At 37.0% G+C, this 19,756-nt stretch overlaps 1 protein-coding gene across 3 annotated transcripts in view; it reads left to right on the forward strand.

Annotated features, from left to right (window-relative positions):
* Positions 1-19,756, forward strand: part of KLHL20 (kelch-like family member 20) — a 65,117-nt gene that overhangs the window by 38,023 nt on the left and 7,338 nt on the right. For all 3 annotated transcript variants that reach the window (XM_011981405.1, XM_011981406.1, XM_011981404.1), the window contains 3 exons: positions 6,212-6,355; positions 14,534-14,667; positions 15,889-16,097. In XM_011981405.1, the coding sequence (XP_011836795.1) occupies positions 6,212-6,355; positions 14,534-14,667; positions 15,889-16,097 (487 nt within the window). The remainder of the gene's footprint in view (positions 1-6,211; positions 6,356-14,533; positions 14,668-15,888; positions 16,098-19,756) is intronic.

The raw sequence follows: 19,756 nt of genomic DNA on the forward strand, positions 1-19,756 counted from the left end.
CTGAAAAAGAATTCAGGAGGTCAGTTATTAAGCTAATCAGGGAGGGACCAGAGAAAGGTGAAGCCCAATGCAAGGAAATCCAAAAATGATACAAGAAGTGAAGGGAGAAACACTCAAGGAAATAGATAGCTTAATGAGAAAACAAAAATTCAGGAAACTTGGGACACACTTTTAGAAATGCAAAATGCTCTAGAAAGTCTCAGTAATAGTATTGAACAAGTAGAAGAAAGAAATTCAGAGCTCAAAGACAGGGTCTTTGAATTAACCCAATCCTACAAAGACAAAGAAAAAAGAATAAGAAAATATGAACAAGCCTCCAAAAAGTCTGGAATTATGTTAAACAACCAAAATAAGAATAACCAGTATACCCAAGGAAGAAGAGAATTCTAAAAGCCTGGAAAACATACTCGGGGGAGTAATCAAGGAAAATTTCCCCAGCCTTGTGAGAGACCTAAACATCCAAATATAGGAAGCACAAAGAACACCTGTGAAATTCATCACAAAAAGATCTTTCCTTAGTCACGTCATCAGGTTATCCAAACTCAAGATGAAGGAAAGAATCAAGAGCTGTGAGACAGAAACACTAGGTAACTTATGAAGGAAAACCTATCATTAACAGCAGATTTCTCAGTGGAAACCCTGCAAGCTAGAAGGGATTGGGGACCTATCTTCATCCTCCTCAAACAAAACAATTATCAGCCAAGAATTTTGTATCCAGTAAAACTAAGCCTTATATATGAAGGAAAGATAAGCCGTTTTCAGACAAACAAGTGCTGAGATAATTTGTCGTTACCAAATCACCACTACAAGAACTTCTAAAAGGAGCTCTAAATCTTGAAACAAATCCTAGAAACACATCAAAACAGAACCTCTTTAAAACGTAAATCACAAAGAACCTATAATGCAAAAATACAAGTTAAAAAGCAAAAACAAAAAACAAAACCAAAGTACACAGGCAACAAAGAGCACAATGAAAGTAACGATACCTCACATTTAAATCCTAACATTGAATGTAAATGACCTAAATGCTCCACTTAAAAGGTACAGAACCGCAGAATGGATAAGAACTCACCAACCAACTATCTGCTGCCTTCAGGAGACTCACCTGACACCTAAGAACACACATAAACTTAAAGCAGTGGAAAAAGGCATTTCATTCAAATAGACACCAAAAGCGAGCAGGGGTAGCTGTTCTCATATCAGACAAAACAAACTTTAAAGCAACAGTGGTTAAAAGAGACAAAGAGGGACAGTATATAATGGTAAAAGGCCTTGTCCAACAGGAAAATACCATAGTCCTAAACATATATGCACCTAATGAGCTCCTAAACTTATAAAACAATTACTAATAGACCCGAGAAATGAGATAGACAGCAACACAACAATAGTGGGAGACTTCAGTACTCCACTGACAGCACTAAACAGGTCAAGACAGAAATTCAACAAAGAAACAATGAATTTAAACTATACTTTGGAAAAAATGGATTTAACAGATATATACAGAACATTTCATCCAAAAACCACAGGATACACATTCTATTCAACAGCTCATGGAACTTTCTCCAAGACAGACCATAAGATAGGCCATAAAATGAGCCTCAATAAACTTAAGAAAATTGAAATTATATCAAGCACTCAGACCACAGTGGAATAAAACTGGAAGTCAACTCCAAAAGGAACCTTCAAAACCATGCAAAAACATGGAAATTAAATAACCTGCTCCTGAATGAACATTGGGTCAAAAATGAAATCAAGATGGAAATTTAAAAATTCTTCGAACTTAATGACAATAATGACACAACCTATCAAAACCTCTGGGAGACACAACAAAGGCGGTGCTAAGAGGAAAGTTCATAGCCCTAAATGCCTACATCATCAAGAAGTCTGAAAGAGCAAAGACAATCTAAGGTCACACCTCAAGGAACTAGGGAAACAAGAACAAACCAAACCCAAAGGAAATAACCGAGATAAGAGCAGAACTACATGAAATTAAAACAAACAAAAAAAATACAAAAGATAAATGAAGCAAAAAGCTAGTTATTTGAAAAGATAAATAAAATTGATAGACCATTGGCAAGATTAACCAAGAAAAGAAGAGAAAATCCAAATAACCTCACTAGAAAACGAAACAGGAGCTATTACAACTGACACTGAAATACACCAAAGATCATTCAAGGCTACTATAAACAAGTTTACACATATAAACTAGAAAACCTAGAAGAGATGAATAAATTCCTGGAAAAATGCAACCCTCCTATCTTAGGAAGAATTAGATACCCTGAACACACCAATAACAAGCAGCAAGATTGAAGTGGTAATTTAAAAATTACAACAAAAAAAAAGTCCAGGACCAGACAGATTCACAGCAGAATTCTACCAGACATTCAAAGAAGAATTGGTACCAATCCTTTTGACACTATTCCACAAGATAGAGAAAGAAGGAACCCTCCCTAATAATTCATAATTCATTCTATGAAGCTAGCATCACCCTAATACCAAAACCAGGAAAAGACATAACCAAAAAAGAAAACTAAAGACTGGTATCGATGAGCATAGATGCTAAAATCCTTAACAAAATACTAGCTAACCGAAAAAAGATAATCCACCATGATCAAGTGTGTTTCATGCCAGGGATGCAGGGATGGTTTAACATACGCAAGTCAATAAATGTGATACACCACATAAACAGAATTAAAAACAAAAATCACATGATCATGTCAATAGATGCAAAAAAAGCATTTGACAAAACTCAGCGTTCCTTTATGATTAAAACTCTCAACAAAATTGGCATACAAGGGACATACTTTAATGCAATAAAAGCCATCTATAACAAACCCACAGACAACATACTGAATGGGGAAAAGTTGAAAGCATTTCCTGTGAGCATGAGGAAAAGACAAGGATGCCCACTTTCACCACTCCTCTTCAACATAGTACTAGAAGGCCTGGCCAGAGCAATCAGACAAGAGAAAGAAATAAAGGGCATCCAGATCAGTAAAGAGGAAGTCACATTGTCACTGTTTGCTGATGATAGGATCGTTTACCATGAAAATCCTAAGGACTCCTCTAGAAAGCTCCTATAACTGATAAAATAATTCAGCGAAGTTTCCAGATATAAGATTAATGTACAAAAATCAGTAGCTCTTCTATACACCAACAGCAACCAAGCGGAGAATGAAATCAAGAACTTAACTTTTTTTACAATAGCTGCAAAAAAAATAAATAAAATACTCAAGAATATACCTAACAAAGGAGTCAAAAGACCTCTACAAGAAAAACTACAAAACAGTGCAGAAAGAAATCATAGATGCCACAAACAAATGGAAACACATCCCATGCTCATGGATGGGTAGAATCAATATTGTGAAAATATTGCCAAAGCAATCTACAAATTCAATGCAGTCACCATCAGAATACCACCATCATTCTTCACAGAATTAAAAAAAAAAAAAATTATAAAGATCATATGGAACCAAAAAAGAGCCTGCATAGCCAAAGCAATACTAAGCAAAAAGAACAAATCTGGCGGCATCACACTACCTAATTTCAAACTATACTGTAGAGTCATAGTCACCAAAACAGTGTGGTACTGGTATAAAAATAGGCATATAGACCAATGGAACAGAATAGAGAACCCAGAAATAAACCCAAATACTTACAGCCAACTGATCTTCGACAAAGCAAAGAAAAACATAAAGAGAGGCAAGAACACTCTTTTCAACAAATGGTGCTGGGATAATTAGCTAGCCACACGTAAGGAAACGAAACTGGATCCTCATCTCTCACATTATACAAAAATCAACTCAAGATGGATTAAGGACTTAAACCCTAAGACCTGAAACTGTAAAAATTCTAGAAGATAACATTGGAAAAACCCTTCTTGATATTGGCTTAGGCAAGGATTTCATGACCAGGGACCCAAAAGCAAATGCAATAAAAACAAAAGATAAATAGCTGGAACCTAATTAAACTGAAGAGCTGTTGCATGGCAAAAGGAACAGTCAGCAGAGTAAACAGACAACCCACAGAGTGTGAAAAAATCTTCGCAATCTATACATCTGAAAAACAACTAATATCCGGAATCTACAACGAACTCAAGTCAGTGAGAAAAAAAATCCTATCAGAAAGTGGGCTTAGGACATGAATAAACAGTTCTCAAAAGAAAATATACAAATTGCCAACAAACATGAAAAAATGCTCAACATCACAATGATCAGGGAAATGCAAATGAGAACCACAATGTGATACCACCTTACTCCTGCGAGGATGGCCATAATAAAAAAATCAAAAATCAGTAGATGTTGGCGTGGATGCTGTGAACAGGGAACACTTCTACACTGCTGGTGGCAATGTAAACTAGTACAGCCACTATGGAAAACAGTGCAGAGATTCCTTAAAGAACTAAAAGTAGAACTACCATTTGATCCAGTAATCCCACTACTGGGTATCTACCCAGAGGAAAAGAAGTCATTAATCAAAAAAAATACTTGTACACGCACGTTTCTAGCAGCGCAATTCACAATTGCAAAATCGTGGAAGCAAACCAAATGCCCATCAATCAATGAGTGGATAAAGAAACTGTGGTGTATATAGACGATAGAATACTATGCAGCCATAAAAAGGAATGAATTAACAGCATTTGCAGTGACCTGGATGAGATTGGAGACTATTATTCTAAGCAATGCAACTCAGAATGGAAAACCAAACATCATATGTTCTCACTGATATGTGGGAGCTAAGCTATGAGGACTCAAAGGCATAAGAATGATACAATGTACTTTGGGGACTTGGGGGGAAGAGTGAGAGGGGGTCGAGGGATAAAAGATTACAAATATGGTGCCATATATACTGATGCATGCACTAAAATCTCATAAATCACCACTAAAGAACTTACTCATGTAACTAAATACCATGTGTACCCCAACACCCCAATAACTTATGGGGAAAAACAAAAGAACATATCCCAGTTAAAAAAAAATTGATGGGTTAAAGAAATAAGAGTAGAAATAGCTAGATGTTTATACTTTAACAATTTAGCCTATGTATATCAAAGTGGATAGAATGCAACTAAGGTGGTACCCAGAGGCAAATTTACATGAATTTTAGCTTAGATACATTAATATAACTTACATGCATTTGGAAATAAGAAAGATACAAAATAAATGAATCATGCTTTTAAATCATCACTAAACTATAAAACCCAACAAATAAATCAGTGAAATTGAAAAAAGAAGATATAACTACAAAAAGAGCAATTTGATAGTATTTTTAAAAATTAAGCATACTCGGCCGGGCACGGTGGCTTGCACTTGTAATCTCAGCTCTTTGGGAGGCCAAGGTGGGTGGATCACGAGGTCAGGAGATCAAGACAATCCTGGCTAACACGGTGAAACCCCGTCTCTACTAAAAATACAAAAAAATGAGCCGGGTGTTGTGGCAGGCGCCTATAGTCCCAGCTACTCAGGAGGCTGAGGCAGGAGAATGGCGTGAACCCAGGAGGCGGAGCGTGCAGTGAGCCAAGATTGTGCCACTGTACCCCAGCCTGTGCAACAGAGCCAGACTGCATCTCAAAAAAAAAAAAAAATTAAGCATACTATTTGCTACAGTAATTCTACCTATCACCCATTCACACAAAGAGAAATGTACAAGGATGAACATCGTTTTTAATTGCAAAATATTAGAAACAGCCTAAGGGGTATATCAGTAGGAATATAATTAAATAATGTACAGCAAATATAATAGTACAATAATTAAAAAGAAAAATCTGGAGCTATATTAGCATAAATAGATTTCAAAAAATGTTGAGGGAAAAAGCAGTGCCTACTGTGTGGTATTATTTATGTGAAGAAAACATGCTTGCATATAAAGAAATATATATATGTGGATACATATATACCTATATATAGTTTACTGAAAAGTCTTGAAGGATATATGCCAAATCAAAATGGGAAGAGACCAGAATTCAGGTGGAACTCAAGGAGGGATTTAGCTTTATCAATAATATTCTGATTTTTTAAAAGAAAATATATTCATACATAAATTTCAAAAAATAAAAACACAAACCAGATTTTCAAATGTTTTAGTTGTTATTAATCAGCTCATACTTAGGGGACAGAATATATATCGTATAAATCCATGGATTTAGAATATGTAAACAGAGCCAAGCATCCTTTGTGTAATACAGACTCTCCTCTTGGTATGTTCTTTTCAGGTATGACCCCAAAACAAACCAGTGGAGCAGTGATGTGGCCCCTACAAGCACCTGCAGGACAAGTGTTGGTGTAGCAGTACTTGGAGGCTTTCTCTATGCTGTGGGTGGCCAGGATGGCGTGTCTTGCCTCAACATTGTTGAGAGGTGATTTTTTTTTAAGTCATTTTCTGTATTTTTATTTTAAAGAACATAGAGCTCTTTAAAAGAAACAAGTACAGGCCGGGCATGGTGGCTCACACCTGTAATCCTAGCACTTTGGAAGGCCAAGGCAGGTGGATTGCTTGAGCTCAGGAGTTCAAGACCAGCCTAGGCAACATGGTGAGATTAAAAAAAAACAAAAAAATTAGCCGGGCATGGCGGTGCATGCCTGTAGTCCCAGCTACTTGTGGGGCTGAGGCGAGAGGATCACTTGAGCCCAGGAAGTTGAGGCTGCAATGAGCTGAGATCATGCCACTGCACTCCAGCCTGGGTACAAAATGAGACCCTATATCAAGGAAAAAAAAAGAAAAGAAACAAGTGCAGCTGAATTTAGGACATTGGAGGATCCACTATTCAGTGGCTTTCCCATAGGCTTTCAGGAAAAAGTCTTCAGTTGATCTTAAAGTCTAGGAAAATGAAAGATCTAAAAAAAGTTTTTTTTTAATTAACAAAAATTGTATATATTCATAGTGTACAGCATGATGTTTTGAAATATGTATAGCTGGTGGAATGGCTAAATCAAGCTAATTAACATATTTATTACCTCACATACTCATGATTTATTTGTGGTGAGAACACTTAAAATCTACTCTCAAGTGTATAATACATTGTTATTAACTATAGTTACTATGTTGTACATTAGAGTCCTTGAATTTATTCCTTCTCTCTAACTGAAATTTTGTATTCGTTTACCAAGATTTCCTCACTGCCCCTCACCTTGCCGGCCCCTGGTAACCACCATTCTACTCTCTACTTCCATGAGTTCAACTTTTTTAGATGCTTTATATAAGTGAGATCATGCAATATTTGTCTCTGTTTAGCTTGTTTCACTTAATGTCCTCCAGGTTTATCCATGCCATCACAAATGCCAGGATTTCCTTCTTTTTTAAGACTGAATAGTATTCTATTCATATATGCCATATTTTCTGTATCCATTCATCTGTTGAAGTACATTTAGCTTAACTTCATATCTTGTCTATTGTAAATAATGCTGCAATGAATATGAAAGTACAGGTATCTCTTCAACATACTTATTTCCATTGAATATATACTTAGTAGTGGGATTACTGGATCATATGATAGTTGTATCTTTAATTTTTCGAGGAACCGCTATACTGTTTTCTGTAATGGCTATACTAGTTTACATTCTCATCAATAGAGTGCAAGGGTTTCCTTTTCTCCATATTCTTGCCAATATTTATCTTTCTTTTTTTATATAGTAGCCATTCTAACAGGTGTGACATGATATTTCGTTGTGATTTTAATTTGCATTTCCCTGATGATCAGTGATATTGAGCATTTTCTCATATCCTTAGCCATTTGTATGTGTTTGTTTTGAAAAGTATCTGTTCAGGTCCTTTGGCCATTTTTAAATCAGATTATTTGTTTTCTTGCTGTTAAGTTGTTAAGTTCCTTATATATTTTCAGTATTAACCTTTTATGAGATGTATGGTTTGCAAATATGTTCTCCCACTCTGTAGATTGTCTCTTCACTCTGTTGATTGTTTCCTTTGCCATGCAGAAGCCTTTTAGTTTGACATAATCTTACTTTTTTTGCTTTTGTTGCCTATGCTTTGGGGCACATAACCTGAGTTTTTCAACTGTCACGTTGATTGTACCTAACATTGAAATGTTAGAAAAGTATTTCAGATTACGTTCTATATATATCAAGCATACCACTTGTGAAATCTGTTCTGATTTTTTTCCCGAATCTACCTGGAGTGTACTTAATGCATGACTCTACTCAGACTTCCCTCAGAGAAATGATTAAGTAATAATACTTTGTATAGGACATCTGATAAAAAGCTTAAAGTATTTTGTATATAGACTCTCATTAATCATTGAAGTATGCTTAGGGAAATCTAGGTGGGCTGCCATAGTCACTTTATACTAGTGTACAAATAGTTAATTTTGGTGGAACAGATTTTGTTCTTAATTTCTTCTGTCAGCTTTTCGTCATTAGATTTTAGAGTCTCATGTGGTATGATTACTGATAACAACATATATTTCATCCTTCTTAAAAAGAAATGCGTCATGACTAAAATTTTTGAGGTAGCATTTGCTAGTTTACCATGTATATGTTGAAAAGTTTAACTGTTGTCAGTACAGATAAAATAGAAGGTAACTCTTGAAAGCTATGCCAGTTGCCTTTTATCTCTCTGTCAAGATTTTTTCACTTTCAAAACTCAGTACAGGAGGTTAGCAGCAGTGATGGCATAGTTTTTTAATATCTCCAAATGCCCACATAAAAACAGATAGAGTAATAGATAGCAAAGCTGAAAACCTATGTACTAGTTCTGGAGATTGGAGTTACACAACAATGTGAATATACTTAACACTACTAAACAGTTAAAACATGGTTAAGATAGTAAATTTTATGTTATATTATGTGTATTTTACCACAATTTAAAAATCAGAACCTGTGAACAAAATTAAAGACAAAACTAAAGGAAAGGATATCCTCACAAACTCCAAAACACAAACGGGCAAAGACAAACTACCTTTAGCCACAAGACCTGCATGGTATTAGTATCTTCAGGAGAAATCAGAAAGAAGCAACTGGATGTCTGACAGATCTAAGAACAAAAGAACCTCAAACTAGCTAATACATAGTCACTAGAAATCACAAGGGGAAAATTTATCAGCAACTGAAACTAGGACCAGTTTTGTCCACCGCCAGAGAGTGTAAGTGTAAGACTTCAATAAGACCTGAAGGATTTAGAAGAGCATTTCTCAACCTCAGCACTACTGGTGTTTTGGGTCAGACAATTACTTGTTGTGGGGGACTGTCCTGTGCATTGTAGGATGTTTAACAGCATCCATAGCCTCTACCAACTAAGTGCCAGAAGCACATGCTTGGTTGTGATAACCAAAAATGTCTCCAAACATTGCCAGATGTTACCTAGGGGATGAGAAAGGGGGGATGAAGGGGAAAAAAATAACACCTGGTTGGGAACCAGCTGGGTTAGAACCATCTAGTCCCTGGAAACTCTCAAAACTGAGCAGCCAGGATAACCTTCCAGGTCAGGACTCTACACTGAGGAGAAGCTTCTGGGAGTAGAATCAAAATTAAGCAGGATGAGGGCAACAGATGCCCTTGTTTTCCTTGAAAAGAGAAAGCCAAGACAAAAGTAAGGCAGTGAATAGTCAGTAAATCACTGGACTAGGCGCTGTGGCTCTCACCCATAATCCCAACACTTTGGGAGGCCTAGGTGGGAGGGTTGCTTGAGTCCAGGATTTCAAAACTAGCCTGGGCACCATAGTGAGACCTTGTCTCTCCAAAAAATAAAAAAATTAGCCAGGCGTAGTGGCACACGCCTGTGGTCCCAGTTACTCAGGAGGCTGAGGTGAGAGGATTGCTGGGAGGTCAAGGCTGCAGTGAGCCATGATCGCTCCACTGCACTCCAGCCAGGGTAATAGAGTGAGACCCTGTCTCAAAAAAAAAAAAAAAAAAAAAAAATTTAAGGATACCTAATTCTTTTTGATGTGATTATTTCACATTGCATGCATGTATCAAAACATCTCATATACCCCATAAATATATACACAAAAATTAAAAATAAAAAAATTTAAGTAATAATCTCTGAAGGCAAGGCACTATATTTTTTAATACTACATTAAAAAAAGAAGGAGCTCCACAAAGTTAGAAAAACTATCACAAACCAAACCACTCACTCCTATTTCTAAAAGTTCAGGAAAACTCACTTCATGTAAAAATGAAATAGCAAAGTATTGAGATTAGATTCCAAACAAAGTGAATATAAGAAGAGAGAATAAGCAGCAGAATAACATCTCTACAGAAAATAAAAGCACACTAGAAAGACACACCTACACATCAAAACCTTAACTGTTTCAAAATGTGATAAAAGACATTAAGGAAATGATACAAGATATGAAACTACATAATCAGAAGTGAAGTGACAGAACTCAGAAAAGTATTAGAAATGAAAGGAAAAATCATTTCAGAATGAAGATTAAAGGATAATAAGCAAAACAGATAATGCCATAAGACAAATAGAAGTCAAAAAGAGGAAATATTTTAAGGTCAAAAAGAAATCAAGGGCGGGCACCGTGGCTTATGCCTGTAATCCCAGCACTTCGGGAGGCTGAAGGGGGGGGGGTGGAGCACCTGAGGTCAGGAGTTCAAGACCAGCCTGACTAACATGGTGAAACCCCGTCTCTACTAAAAATACAGAATTAGCCAGATGTGGTGGCAGGCACCTGTAATCCCAGCTGCTTGGGAGGCTTGAACCCAGGAGGTGGAGGTTGCAGTGAGCCAAGATCGCGCCATTGAGCTCCACCGTGGTCATCAAGAGCAGAATTCTCTCTCAAAAAATAAATAAATAAATAGAAAAAAATCAAGAGAGCATTTGAGAGATAGCAACAAATATTGAAAATAGGTAAAAATCTATTATACAGATCATAGCAGTCCTTAAAGAAGAAAACCAAAGTGACGAAACAGAACGAATACTAAGAACTGTAATTCAAAATTACTTTCCTGTAATTAAAAAAAATTGAAACTTTTTTGAAAGAATACACTATATCCTTCAAATATTGACCCAGAACACCAAGACATATGCAATAATATGACTGTACCTTGAAGAAAAAATTATTTAGGTATCTACAAAAAAGTACATGCTACTTATAAGGAAAAGAAACTTAGATTATCATCTGGCTTTTTAAAAGTAGTACTTCATGCCAGAAGAAAATAGAATGGCATGTTTTAGATATTCAAGAAAAATGTGAGCCAAGGATTTTATACCTTGAGAAACCGACTCTGAAGTACAAAGGGCACAGACAACTCTTATCAACATGTAAGAGATTAGGGAATCTTGTTCTCTTGAGCCCTGTAGGAGAACAAACTTCGGACAAAATTACTAGAAAGACATTGACAGAAAGGCTGGACCACATGGTTCACACCTGTAATCCCAGCACTTTGGTAAGCCAAGGTGGGAGGATCGCTTGAGACTAGGAGTTCAAGGCTGCAGTGAGCCATGATCATATCACTGCACTTTAGCCTGAGTGACAGAGCAAGATCCTGCCTCAAATAAATAAATACAGTTAATTGTAGAACTATGACTAAATGAAGATTAAAAGGGAGGGCTGGGTGCTTGGATTATAGGCTCTGACCTATAATTCCAGCACTTTGGGAGCCCAAGGTAGAAGTATCACTTGAGGCCAGGAGTTTGAGACCAACCTAGGCAACATAGTAAGACCCTATATCTTAAAAATGTATATATGTATATTTTTTAATTAGCCATTCATGGTGGTGCGCACTTGTAGTCTCAGCTACTCAGAAGGCTAAGACAGGAGATTGCTTGAGCCCAGGAGTTCAAGATTATAGTGAGCTGTGATTGCACCACTGTACCCCAGCCTGGGTGACAGACTGACCCTGTCTCTAAAAATAAAAATAAAAGGGAGAGAGTGTAGCATGCTCTAGCTATGTACTCAGTCCATGTAAATGTAGTACAAAGAAAAGGTATGCAAAAAGGAATTTTAATTGTTCTAAGGGATATTAGTGATAATATTGCTATTCTGCTATGTGTATAAATTTAGAATAAAGGAAATGAGTGTGGATTATTCTAATTCTGTTCTCTCCTTTGTCCTTGAAAACCAGAGTGTGGAGGTAGAAGAAGATAAGGTTGTAAAATAGAAGTTAAATAAAGTATCTCGTAGTCCTGAGTATGAATTTGAACTAAATTCTTCTTTTGAAAAAATTTCTATATATTCTAGCTTGTCAACTGAGAAAGCCTAGAAATAAAGTGTCAGTGAACATCTCTGCACCCAGATTGTATCTTGAAATATTATTTCCCACTTAAACCAGAGCCTTATTGGAAAAATGTCTGATTCTAGGTTTAGAACAGGAAATGTGCAGATGAGTCTGTACCCTCTTGTCATACCAAATAGCAAGCAAGCTGTCAGAGACTGCTAAGAGTCTAAAAGACTCAGCCAACTTGAAGATGTTCCCACTGACCAAAGATAAGATAATTTCAGCTTTAAAAGGGATAATTGCAATAGATTTAAATCCAATAAATACACTTAAATCTATGAGTTCTTAATGTTAAATTTTTTAAGACTAATTGGTTGCCTTTGGAAGATCATAGGGAACAAATTTATTATCTCAAAACATGTAAATAAAGTGAAAGGAGAGAGCATATATCCTGCCTTTCTTATATGAACTGTATTATTATATCAATTGAGTAACCAAATAGTAGATAAAAGGATTGTTTCTTTATAAAATTATCCCAATAAAATAAAATAAGTGATAGAATACTATCATTTTGAAACACTCAGTAAATTAGTGTATCCAGACATTGATAAACAGCTGCTAACATACCACCTTCTGTAGTCTTGTTTAAGGAATCAAACATGGTCTGATCAAAGTTCTAGATCCAACTACCAATTTGCCCAACATAAAAAGGACAGAGCAACAGATTGAACTGCACTATGAATGTACGGTCAACCAAATCCATATTATGGGGAAAACTGTCATACACTCTAGGTTCTAAAACAGATGAATTGCAGGGAGGAAAAGGAATGGAGGGAAAACCTGTAGACAATAAGAGACTCTTTAATTTTTTTAGAGACAGGGTCTCACTCTGTCGCCCAGGCTAGAGTGCAGTGGTGCAATAATAGCTCACAACTGTCTCAAGCAATCCCTGCTTCAGCCTCCCAAGCAACTGGAACTGCAGGTGAACACCACCATGACTGGCTAATTTTTTTTTCCAATTTTTTTATAGAGATAAGGTCTCTCTGTGTTGACCAGGCAGGTCTTGAACTCGAACTCGTGGCCTCAAGCAGTCCTCTAGCCTTGGCCTTCCAAAGTGCTGGGATTACAGGTATGAGCCACCACACTCAGCCTTTTTTTAATTTAATTTTTATTTATTTATTTATTTATTTATTTATTTATTTATTTATTTATTTATTTCTCAGCCAGGCACAGTAACTCACCTGTAATCTCAGTGCTTTGGGGGGCTGAGGTGAGAGGATTGCTTGAGGCCAGCAGTTTGAGACTAGCCTGGTCAACACAGCAAGACCCCTATTTTTAAATAAATATTAATGAAAATTTTTCTAAATGTAATGTTAAGTAAGACTGAAGTGTCTAGGGATGACACTTGAGTGATAAAACAATAAACACAAGGAAGTGATAACTGTTAAAAGTCAGGATAATGGTTATTTGTGGAGAGGAGAAGATAAGAGACTGGAAAAGGACACATTGCAGGGCTTCCAGAGTGGCATGCAAAGTTCTTTTTCTTGGCTTGGGTGGTGTTTACAAGGGGGCTTTCCTGATAATAACTCTTAAACTATACATTTATCTTGTGTGGCTCTCTGTATTTGAGCTTTATTTTATAATAAAAAGGTTGTTTCAAAGAACTATGCAAAAGACTTCTACTTCCAAATAGGATATAGTAGAGAGTAACAGCCATCACCCCCACTACAACAACTAGGAAAAAAAGACAAATTACAAAAATCATTTTAAAATACATCAGAGGCATTTCAAAGATGACCAGATGAACTAAAATTCCATTGAAGAAAGAGCCTGTATTGCCGGCCGGGCGCGGTGTCTCATGCCTGTAATCCCAACACTTTGGGAGGCCCAGGCGGGCAGATCATGAGGTCAGGAGATCGAGAGCATTCTAGCTAACATGGTGAAACCCCATCTCTACTAAAAATACAAAAAATTAGCCAGGCGTGGTGGCAGGCACCTGTAGTCCCCACTGCTTGGGAGGCTGAGGCAGGAGAATGGCGTGAACCTGGGAGGTGGAGCTTGCAGTGAACCGAGATCGTGCCACCGCACTCCAGCCTGGGCGACAGAACAAGACTCCATCTCAAAAAAAAAAAGAAAGAAAGAAAGAGCCTGTGTTATGTGAACTGAGGTCATAGGTTGTTTTCTTCTTTCCTTGGGACATTTTCCAAGTCTGAGTGTAGAAAATAGCTTAATAGCTGACACAGATATAAATTCTAAGATGTTTTTCTAATGACTAAGTAAAATGTTAGATTTTCATTGCGCATTTGACTAGAGCAAGTCTGTGTACTCAGTATATCTTTAGTGTGATTTCAGAGCTTATGAAAAAGGCTTCACTTAATAAGAACAAGCATACAGTCTGGTTTCCCTCACTACAGGTATGATCCGAAGGAGAACAAGTGGACTCGGGTAGCTTCTATGAGTACCAGAAGACTAGGTGTGGCTGTGGCTGTGTTAGGAGGGTTCTTATATGCTGTAGGTGGCTCTGACGGGACATCTCCACTCAACACAGGTTAGTCCCTCCCAAAGGCAATCATGTTACCCAAAAGCAGAACGTTTTCCTGGAGAGTCCTCCTACAAAAAGTGTAGAAACTCCAGGTTATCCTGTAATTTACTAGGAAAATGCTTGATTTTCCCTCCAGCAGAGTGCAGCTCTCAGCTCTTCCTCAGCTCCTACTATAGTCATATTCTGAGTACATTCCCCAAATATTTGTTTCTTCCCCTGCTTTACAAGCTGCTGGAAATGTATAATGAATTTTTAAAACTACTTTCTTATATACTTTCTCATATAAGTAGTTCCTTTTCCTCCATCACAACTTCTCCTCAAAAAAACCCACAACATACTCTATATTATAATCTAAGAATAAATAAAAGCTTAGAACTACAAATTCGTTTGTTTGGGTTTTGTTTTTGTTTTTCTTTTTCTTTTTATGATAGGGTCTCGCTCTGTCACCCAGGCTAGAGTCCAGTGGCATGATCTTGGCTCACTGCAACCTCTACCTCCGGGGCTCAAGCAGTCCTCCCACTTCAGCCTCCCGAGTGGCTGGGATTATAGGTGTGTGCCACCAGGCCTGGCTGATTTTTGTATTTTTAGTAGAAATGGAGTTTCGCCATGTTGCCCAGGCTGGTCTCAAACTCCTGAGCTCAAGTGATCCACCCACCTCAGCCTCCTAAAGTGCTGGAATTATAAGCGTGAGCCACTGCACCTGGCCTGGTTTGTTATTCCTTTCTATTTAGATATTATGGGTATTTTTGCCTAAGGATATTGTCGATATGACAGTCACACCAGATTCATTGTCACATGTCTTCTCTTCAGAAGTTTAAAATGCACTATGCTATAGGGAAGGGAATATAGGAGTACAGAAGTTGTCTGATTATGATAATAAATTATTAGTACTGAATGATGCTTATTGATCATGTAGTCAGGCTCCCCATTGAATGATAAGGAGAGTGAGGCTGAGAGTCATGTAGCTAATTAGTCATTTAGATAAAACTAGAACCAGAGTATCTGAATCCCAACACATGCCCTTTCCACTGTACCATACCTAGAAGAAACCAGCCCCTGATGAGAGTATATGTGGTATTGTCCAGAGGTATACAAATCCTTCTCAGAAGCAAAAATCAGATCATGTGTTGAAAATATGTTATCACAAAATATCAGTGGCTATAAAGAAAACTGGAGGTGAGAGGAAATGGTTGAATGCTCACTTACTGGTTTTTCTTTTCCCTACAGTGGAACGTTACAATCCTCAGGAAAACAGATGGCACACTATAGCCCCTATGGGGACCCGGAGGAAACACCTAGGCTGTGCAGTGTATCAGGACATGATCTATGCTGTAGGAGGTAGAGATGACACTACAGAGCTGAGCAGTGCTGAGAGATACAACCCCAGAACCAACCAGTGGTCTCCGGTGGTGGCCATGACATCACGCCGTAGTGGAGTAAGTGGAGTTATGGACACTTAGGTTGCTTCCAAATCTTGGCTATTAATAGTGCTGCAATAAACATGGGAGTGTAGATATCTCTTCAATATACTGATTTCCTTTCTTTGGGGTATATACCTAGCAATTAGATTGCTGGATCATATGATATTTCTATTCTTAGTTTTTTGAGGAACCTCCAAACTATTGTACTAATTTACATTTCCACCAGCAGTGTAGGAGGGTTCCCTTTTCTCTGCATCTTTATCAGCAATCATTATGGCCTGACTTTTGGTTAAAAACCATTTTAACTGGGGTGAGATGACATCTCATTGTAATTTTCATTTCCATTTCTCTAGTGATCAGATGTTGAGCACCTTTTCATATACCTGTCTGCTATTTTTATGCCTTCTTTGGAGAAAGGTCTATTCAGATCTTTTTGCCCACTTTTTAATTGGATTATTTGATTTTTTTCTGTTGAGTTGTTTGAGCCCTTATATATTCTAGTTATTAAATCCCTTGTCAGATGGGTAGTTTTCTCCTATTCAGTGGGTTGTCTTTTCATTTTGTTGGTTGTTTCCTTTGCTGTGCAGAAACTTTTTGACTTAATGTGATCCCATTTGTCTATTTTTTCTTTGGTTGCCTGTGCTTGTGGAGTATTACTGAAAAAACATCTTTGCCCAGACCAACGTCCTGGAGAGTTTCCCCAGTGTTTTCTTTTAGCAGTTTCATTGTTTGAGGCCTTAGATTTAAGGCTTTACTTCATTTTAATTTGATTTTTGTATATGGCAAAAAATGGAGTCTAGTTTGATTCTGCATATAGATACCCAGTTTTCCCAGCACCATTAATTGAAGAGATTGTCCTTTCCCCGATGTACATTCCTGGCACCTTTGTCAAAAAAACAGTTTGCTGGAAATGTATAGGTTTATTTCTGGGTTCTCCATTCTTTTCCGTTGGTCTATGTGTCTGTTTTTATGCTAGTCTCATACTGTTTTGGTTACTGTAGCTCTTTGGTATAATTTGAAGTCAGATATAATTTGAAGTCAGATTCCTCCAGTTTTGGTCTTGTTGCTCAAGATAGCTTTGGCTATTCTGGGTCTTTGTGGTTGCATATAAATTTTAGGATTTTTTTTTCTATTTCTGTGAAGACTGTCATTGGTATTTTGGTAGGGATTGCATTGAATCTGTAGATTGTTTTGGATAGTATGGACATTTTAACAATATTGATTCTTCCAATCCTTGAACATGGAATGTCTTTTCATTTTTGTGTGTCCTCTTCAATTTCTTGCATCAGTGTTTTCTAGTTTTCATCATATTTTTCACTTCTTTGGTTTAGTTTATTCCTAGGTATTTTATTTTATTTGTAGTTATTGTAAATAGGATTACTTTCTTGATTTCTTTTTCAGATTGTTTGCTGTTGGCATATAGAAATGCTACTGATTTTTGTATCTTGATTTTGTATCCTGCAGCTTTGCTGAATTTAGCAGTTCTAATAGTTTTTTGGTGGAGTCTTTAGGTTTTTCCAAATATAAGATCATATTGTCTGCAAAGAAGAATAACTTGACTTCTTCCTTTCCAATTTGAATGTCCTTTATTTCTTTCTTTTGTCCTATTGCTCTAGCTAGGACTTCCAGTACTATACTGAATAACAGTGGTGAAAGTGCGCATGCCTGTCTTGTTCCAGATCTTAGAGGAAAGGCTTTCCGTTTTTCTCCATTCTAAATGATGCTACAGTGGGTCTGTCATATATGGTTTTTATTGTGTTGAGGTATGTTCCCTCTATACCCAGTTTTTTAAAGGTTTTTATCATGAAGGGATGCTTACTTTTATCAAATGCTTTTTCAGCATCAATTGAAATGATTGTTTGGTTTTTGTCCTTCATTCTGTTGATATGATGTACCACACTGATTGATTTGCATATGTTGAACCATTCTTGCATCCCTGGGATAATTTCTTCCTGGTCATGATGAATGATCTTTCTAATGTGTCATTGAATTCAGTTTGCTAGGATTTTGTTGAAGATTTTTGCATCATTGTTCATGGAGGATATTGGACTGTAGTTTTCTTTTTTTGATGTGTCTTTGTCTGGTTTGGGTATCAGGGTAATACTGGCCTCCTAAAGTGAGTTTGGAAGTGTTCCCTCTTCCTCTATGTTTGGAGTAGTTTGATAGGATTGGTATTAGTTCTTCTTTAAATATTTGATAAGATTCAGCAGTGAGGCCATTGGGTCCTGGGCTTTTCTTTGTTGGGAGATTATTTTTTTTTCTTTTCTTTTCTTTCATTATACTTTAAGTTCTAGGGTACATGTGCACAGTGTGCAGGTTTGATACATAGGTCTACATGTGCCATGTTGGTTTGCTGCACCAATCAACTCATCATTTACATTAGGTATTTTTCTTAGCGCTATCACTCCCCCAGCCCCCCACTCCCCGACAGGCCCTGGTATGTGATGTCCCCCGCCCTGTGTTTAGTGATATCATTGTTCAATTCTGCTGGGAGATTTTTTATTACAGCTTTGATCTCATTACTTTTTTGTTTTGTTTTGAGATAGGGTCTGGGTCTGTCGCCAAGGTTGGAGTGCAATGATACAGTGTCGGCTCACTGAATCCTCCACCTCCCAGGCTCAAACCATCCTTCCACCTCAGTCTACCCATTAGCTGGGACTACAGGTGCACACCACCACGCCCAGCTAATTTTTGTTTTTTGTTTTTTTGTTTTTTGGCAGAGTTGGGGTTTTGCCATGTTGCCCAGGCTGGTCTCAAACTCCTGGGCTCAAGCGATCTATTCACCTCAGCCTCCCAAAGTGCTGAGATTACAGGCATGAGCCACCACACTCAGCCTCATTACTTGTTATTGGTCTGTTCAAGTTTTGGATTTCTTTATGGGTCAATCTTGGTAGGTTGTATGTGTTTAGGAATTTATCTGTTTCTTCTAGATTTTCCAATTTATTGGCATATATTTGTTCATAATAGCCTCTAATTATCCTTTGAATTTCTGTGGTATCAGTTGTAATGTCTCCTTTTTCTTCTCTGATTTTATTTATTTGGGCCTTCTCTCTTTTTTCTTAGTCTGCCTAAAGGTTTGTTGATTTTGTTTATCCTTTCAAAAGTCAACTTTTCATTTCATTGATCTTTTGTGTTTTTTTCACTTGAATTTCATTAATTTCTGCTCTGATCTTTATTGTTTCTTCTCATTTTGGATTTGGTTCTTTTCTAGTTCTTTAAGATGCATTGTTAGGTTATTTGAAGTTTTTGTACTTTTTTGACGTAGGCTCTTATTGCTATAAACTTTCCTTTTACTTTCACTTTATGTCCAAAACCACTTTATAGGTTTTGGTATGTTGTTTTTCCATTTTCATTTGTTTCAAGAAATTTTTAATTTCTTCATTTCTTCATTGACCCACTGGTCATTCAGGATGCTTTTAGGTAAATCAAGCCCTGCTAATTTGACACTAGAAAATAATGAATTTCTTTTGATTATTTTTATCTCATGTAGTTTAAAAATTTTGTGTCCAGTCATATCTTTAATTAGAGAATAATTTTTTAGGATTTCTCTTTTTTTTTTTTTTTTGAGAAGGAGTCTCACTCTGTCACCCAGGCTGGAGTGCAGTAGCACAATCTCAGCTCACTGCAACTTCCACCTCCCAGGTTCAAGCAGTTCTCCTGCCTCAGCCTCCCAA

The sequence above is a fragment of the Mandrillus leucophaeus genome, unplaced genomic scaffold (assembly GCF_000951045.1).
Source record: "Mandrillus leucophaeus isolate KB7577 unplaced genomic scaffold, Mleu.le_1.0 Scaffold226, whole genome shotgun sequence".
In the NCBI taxonomy this organism is placed as follows: Eukaryota; Metazoa; Chordata; class Mammalia; order Primates; family Cercopithecidae; genus Mandrillus; species Mandrillus leucophaeus.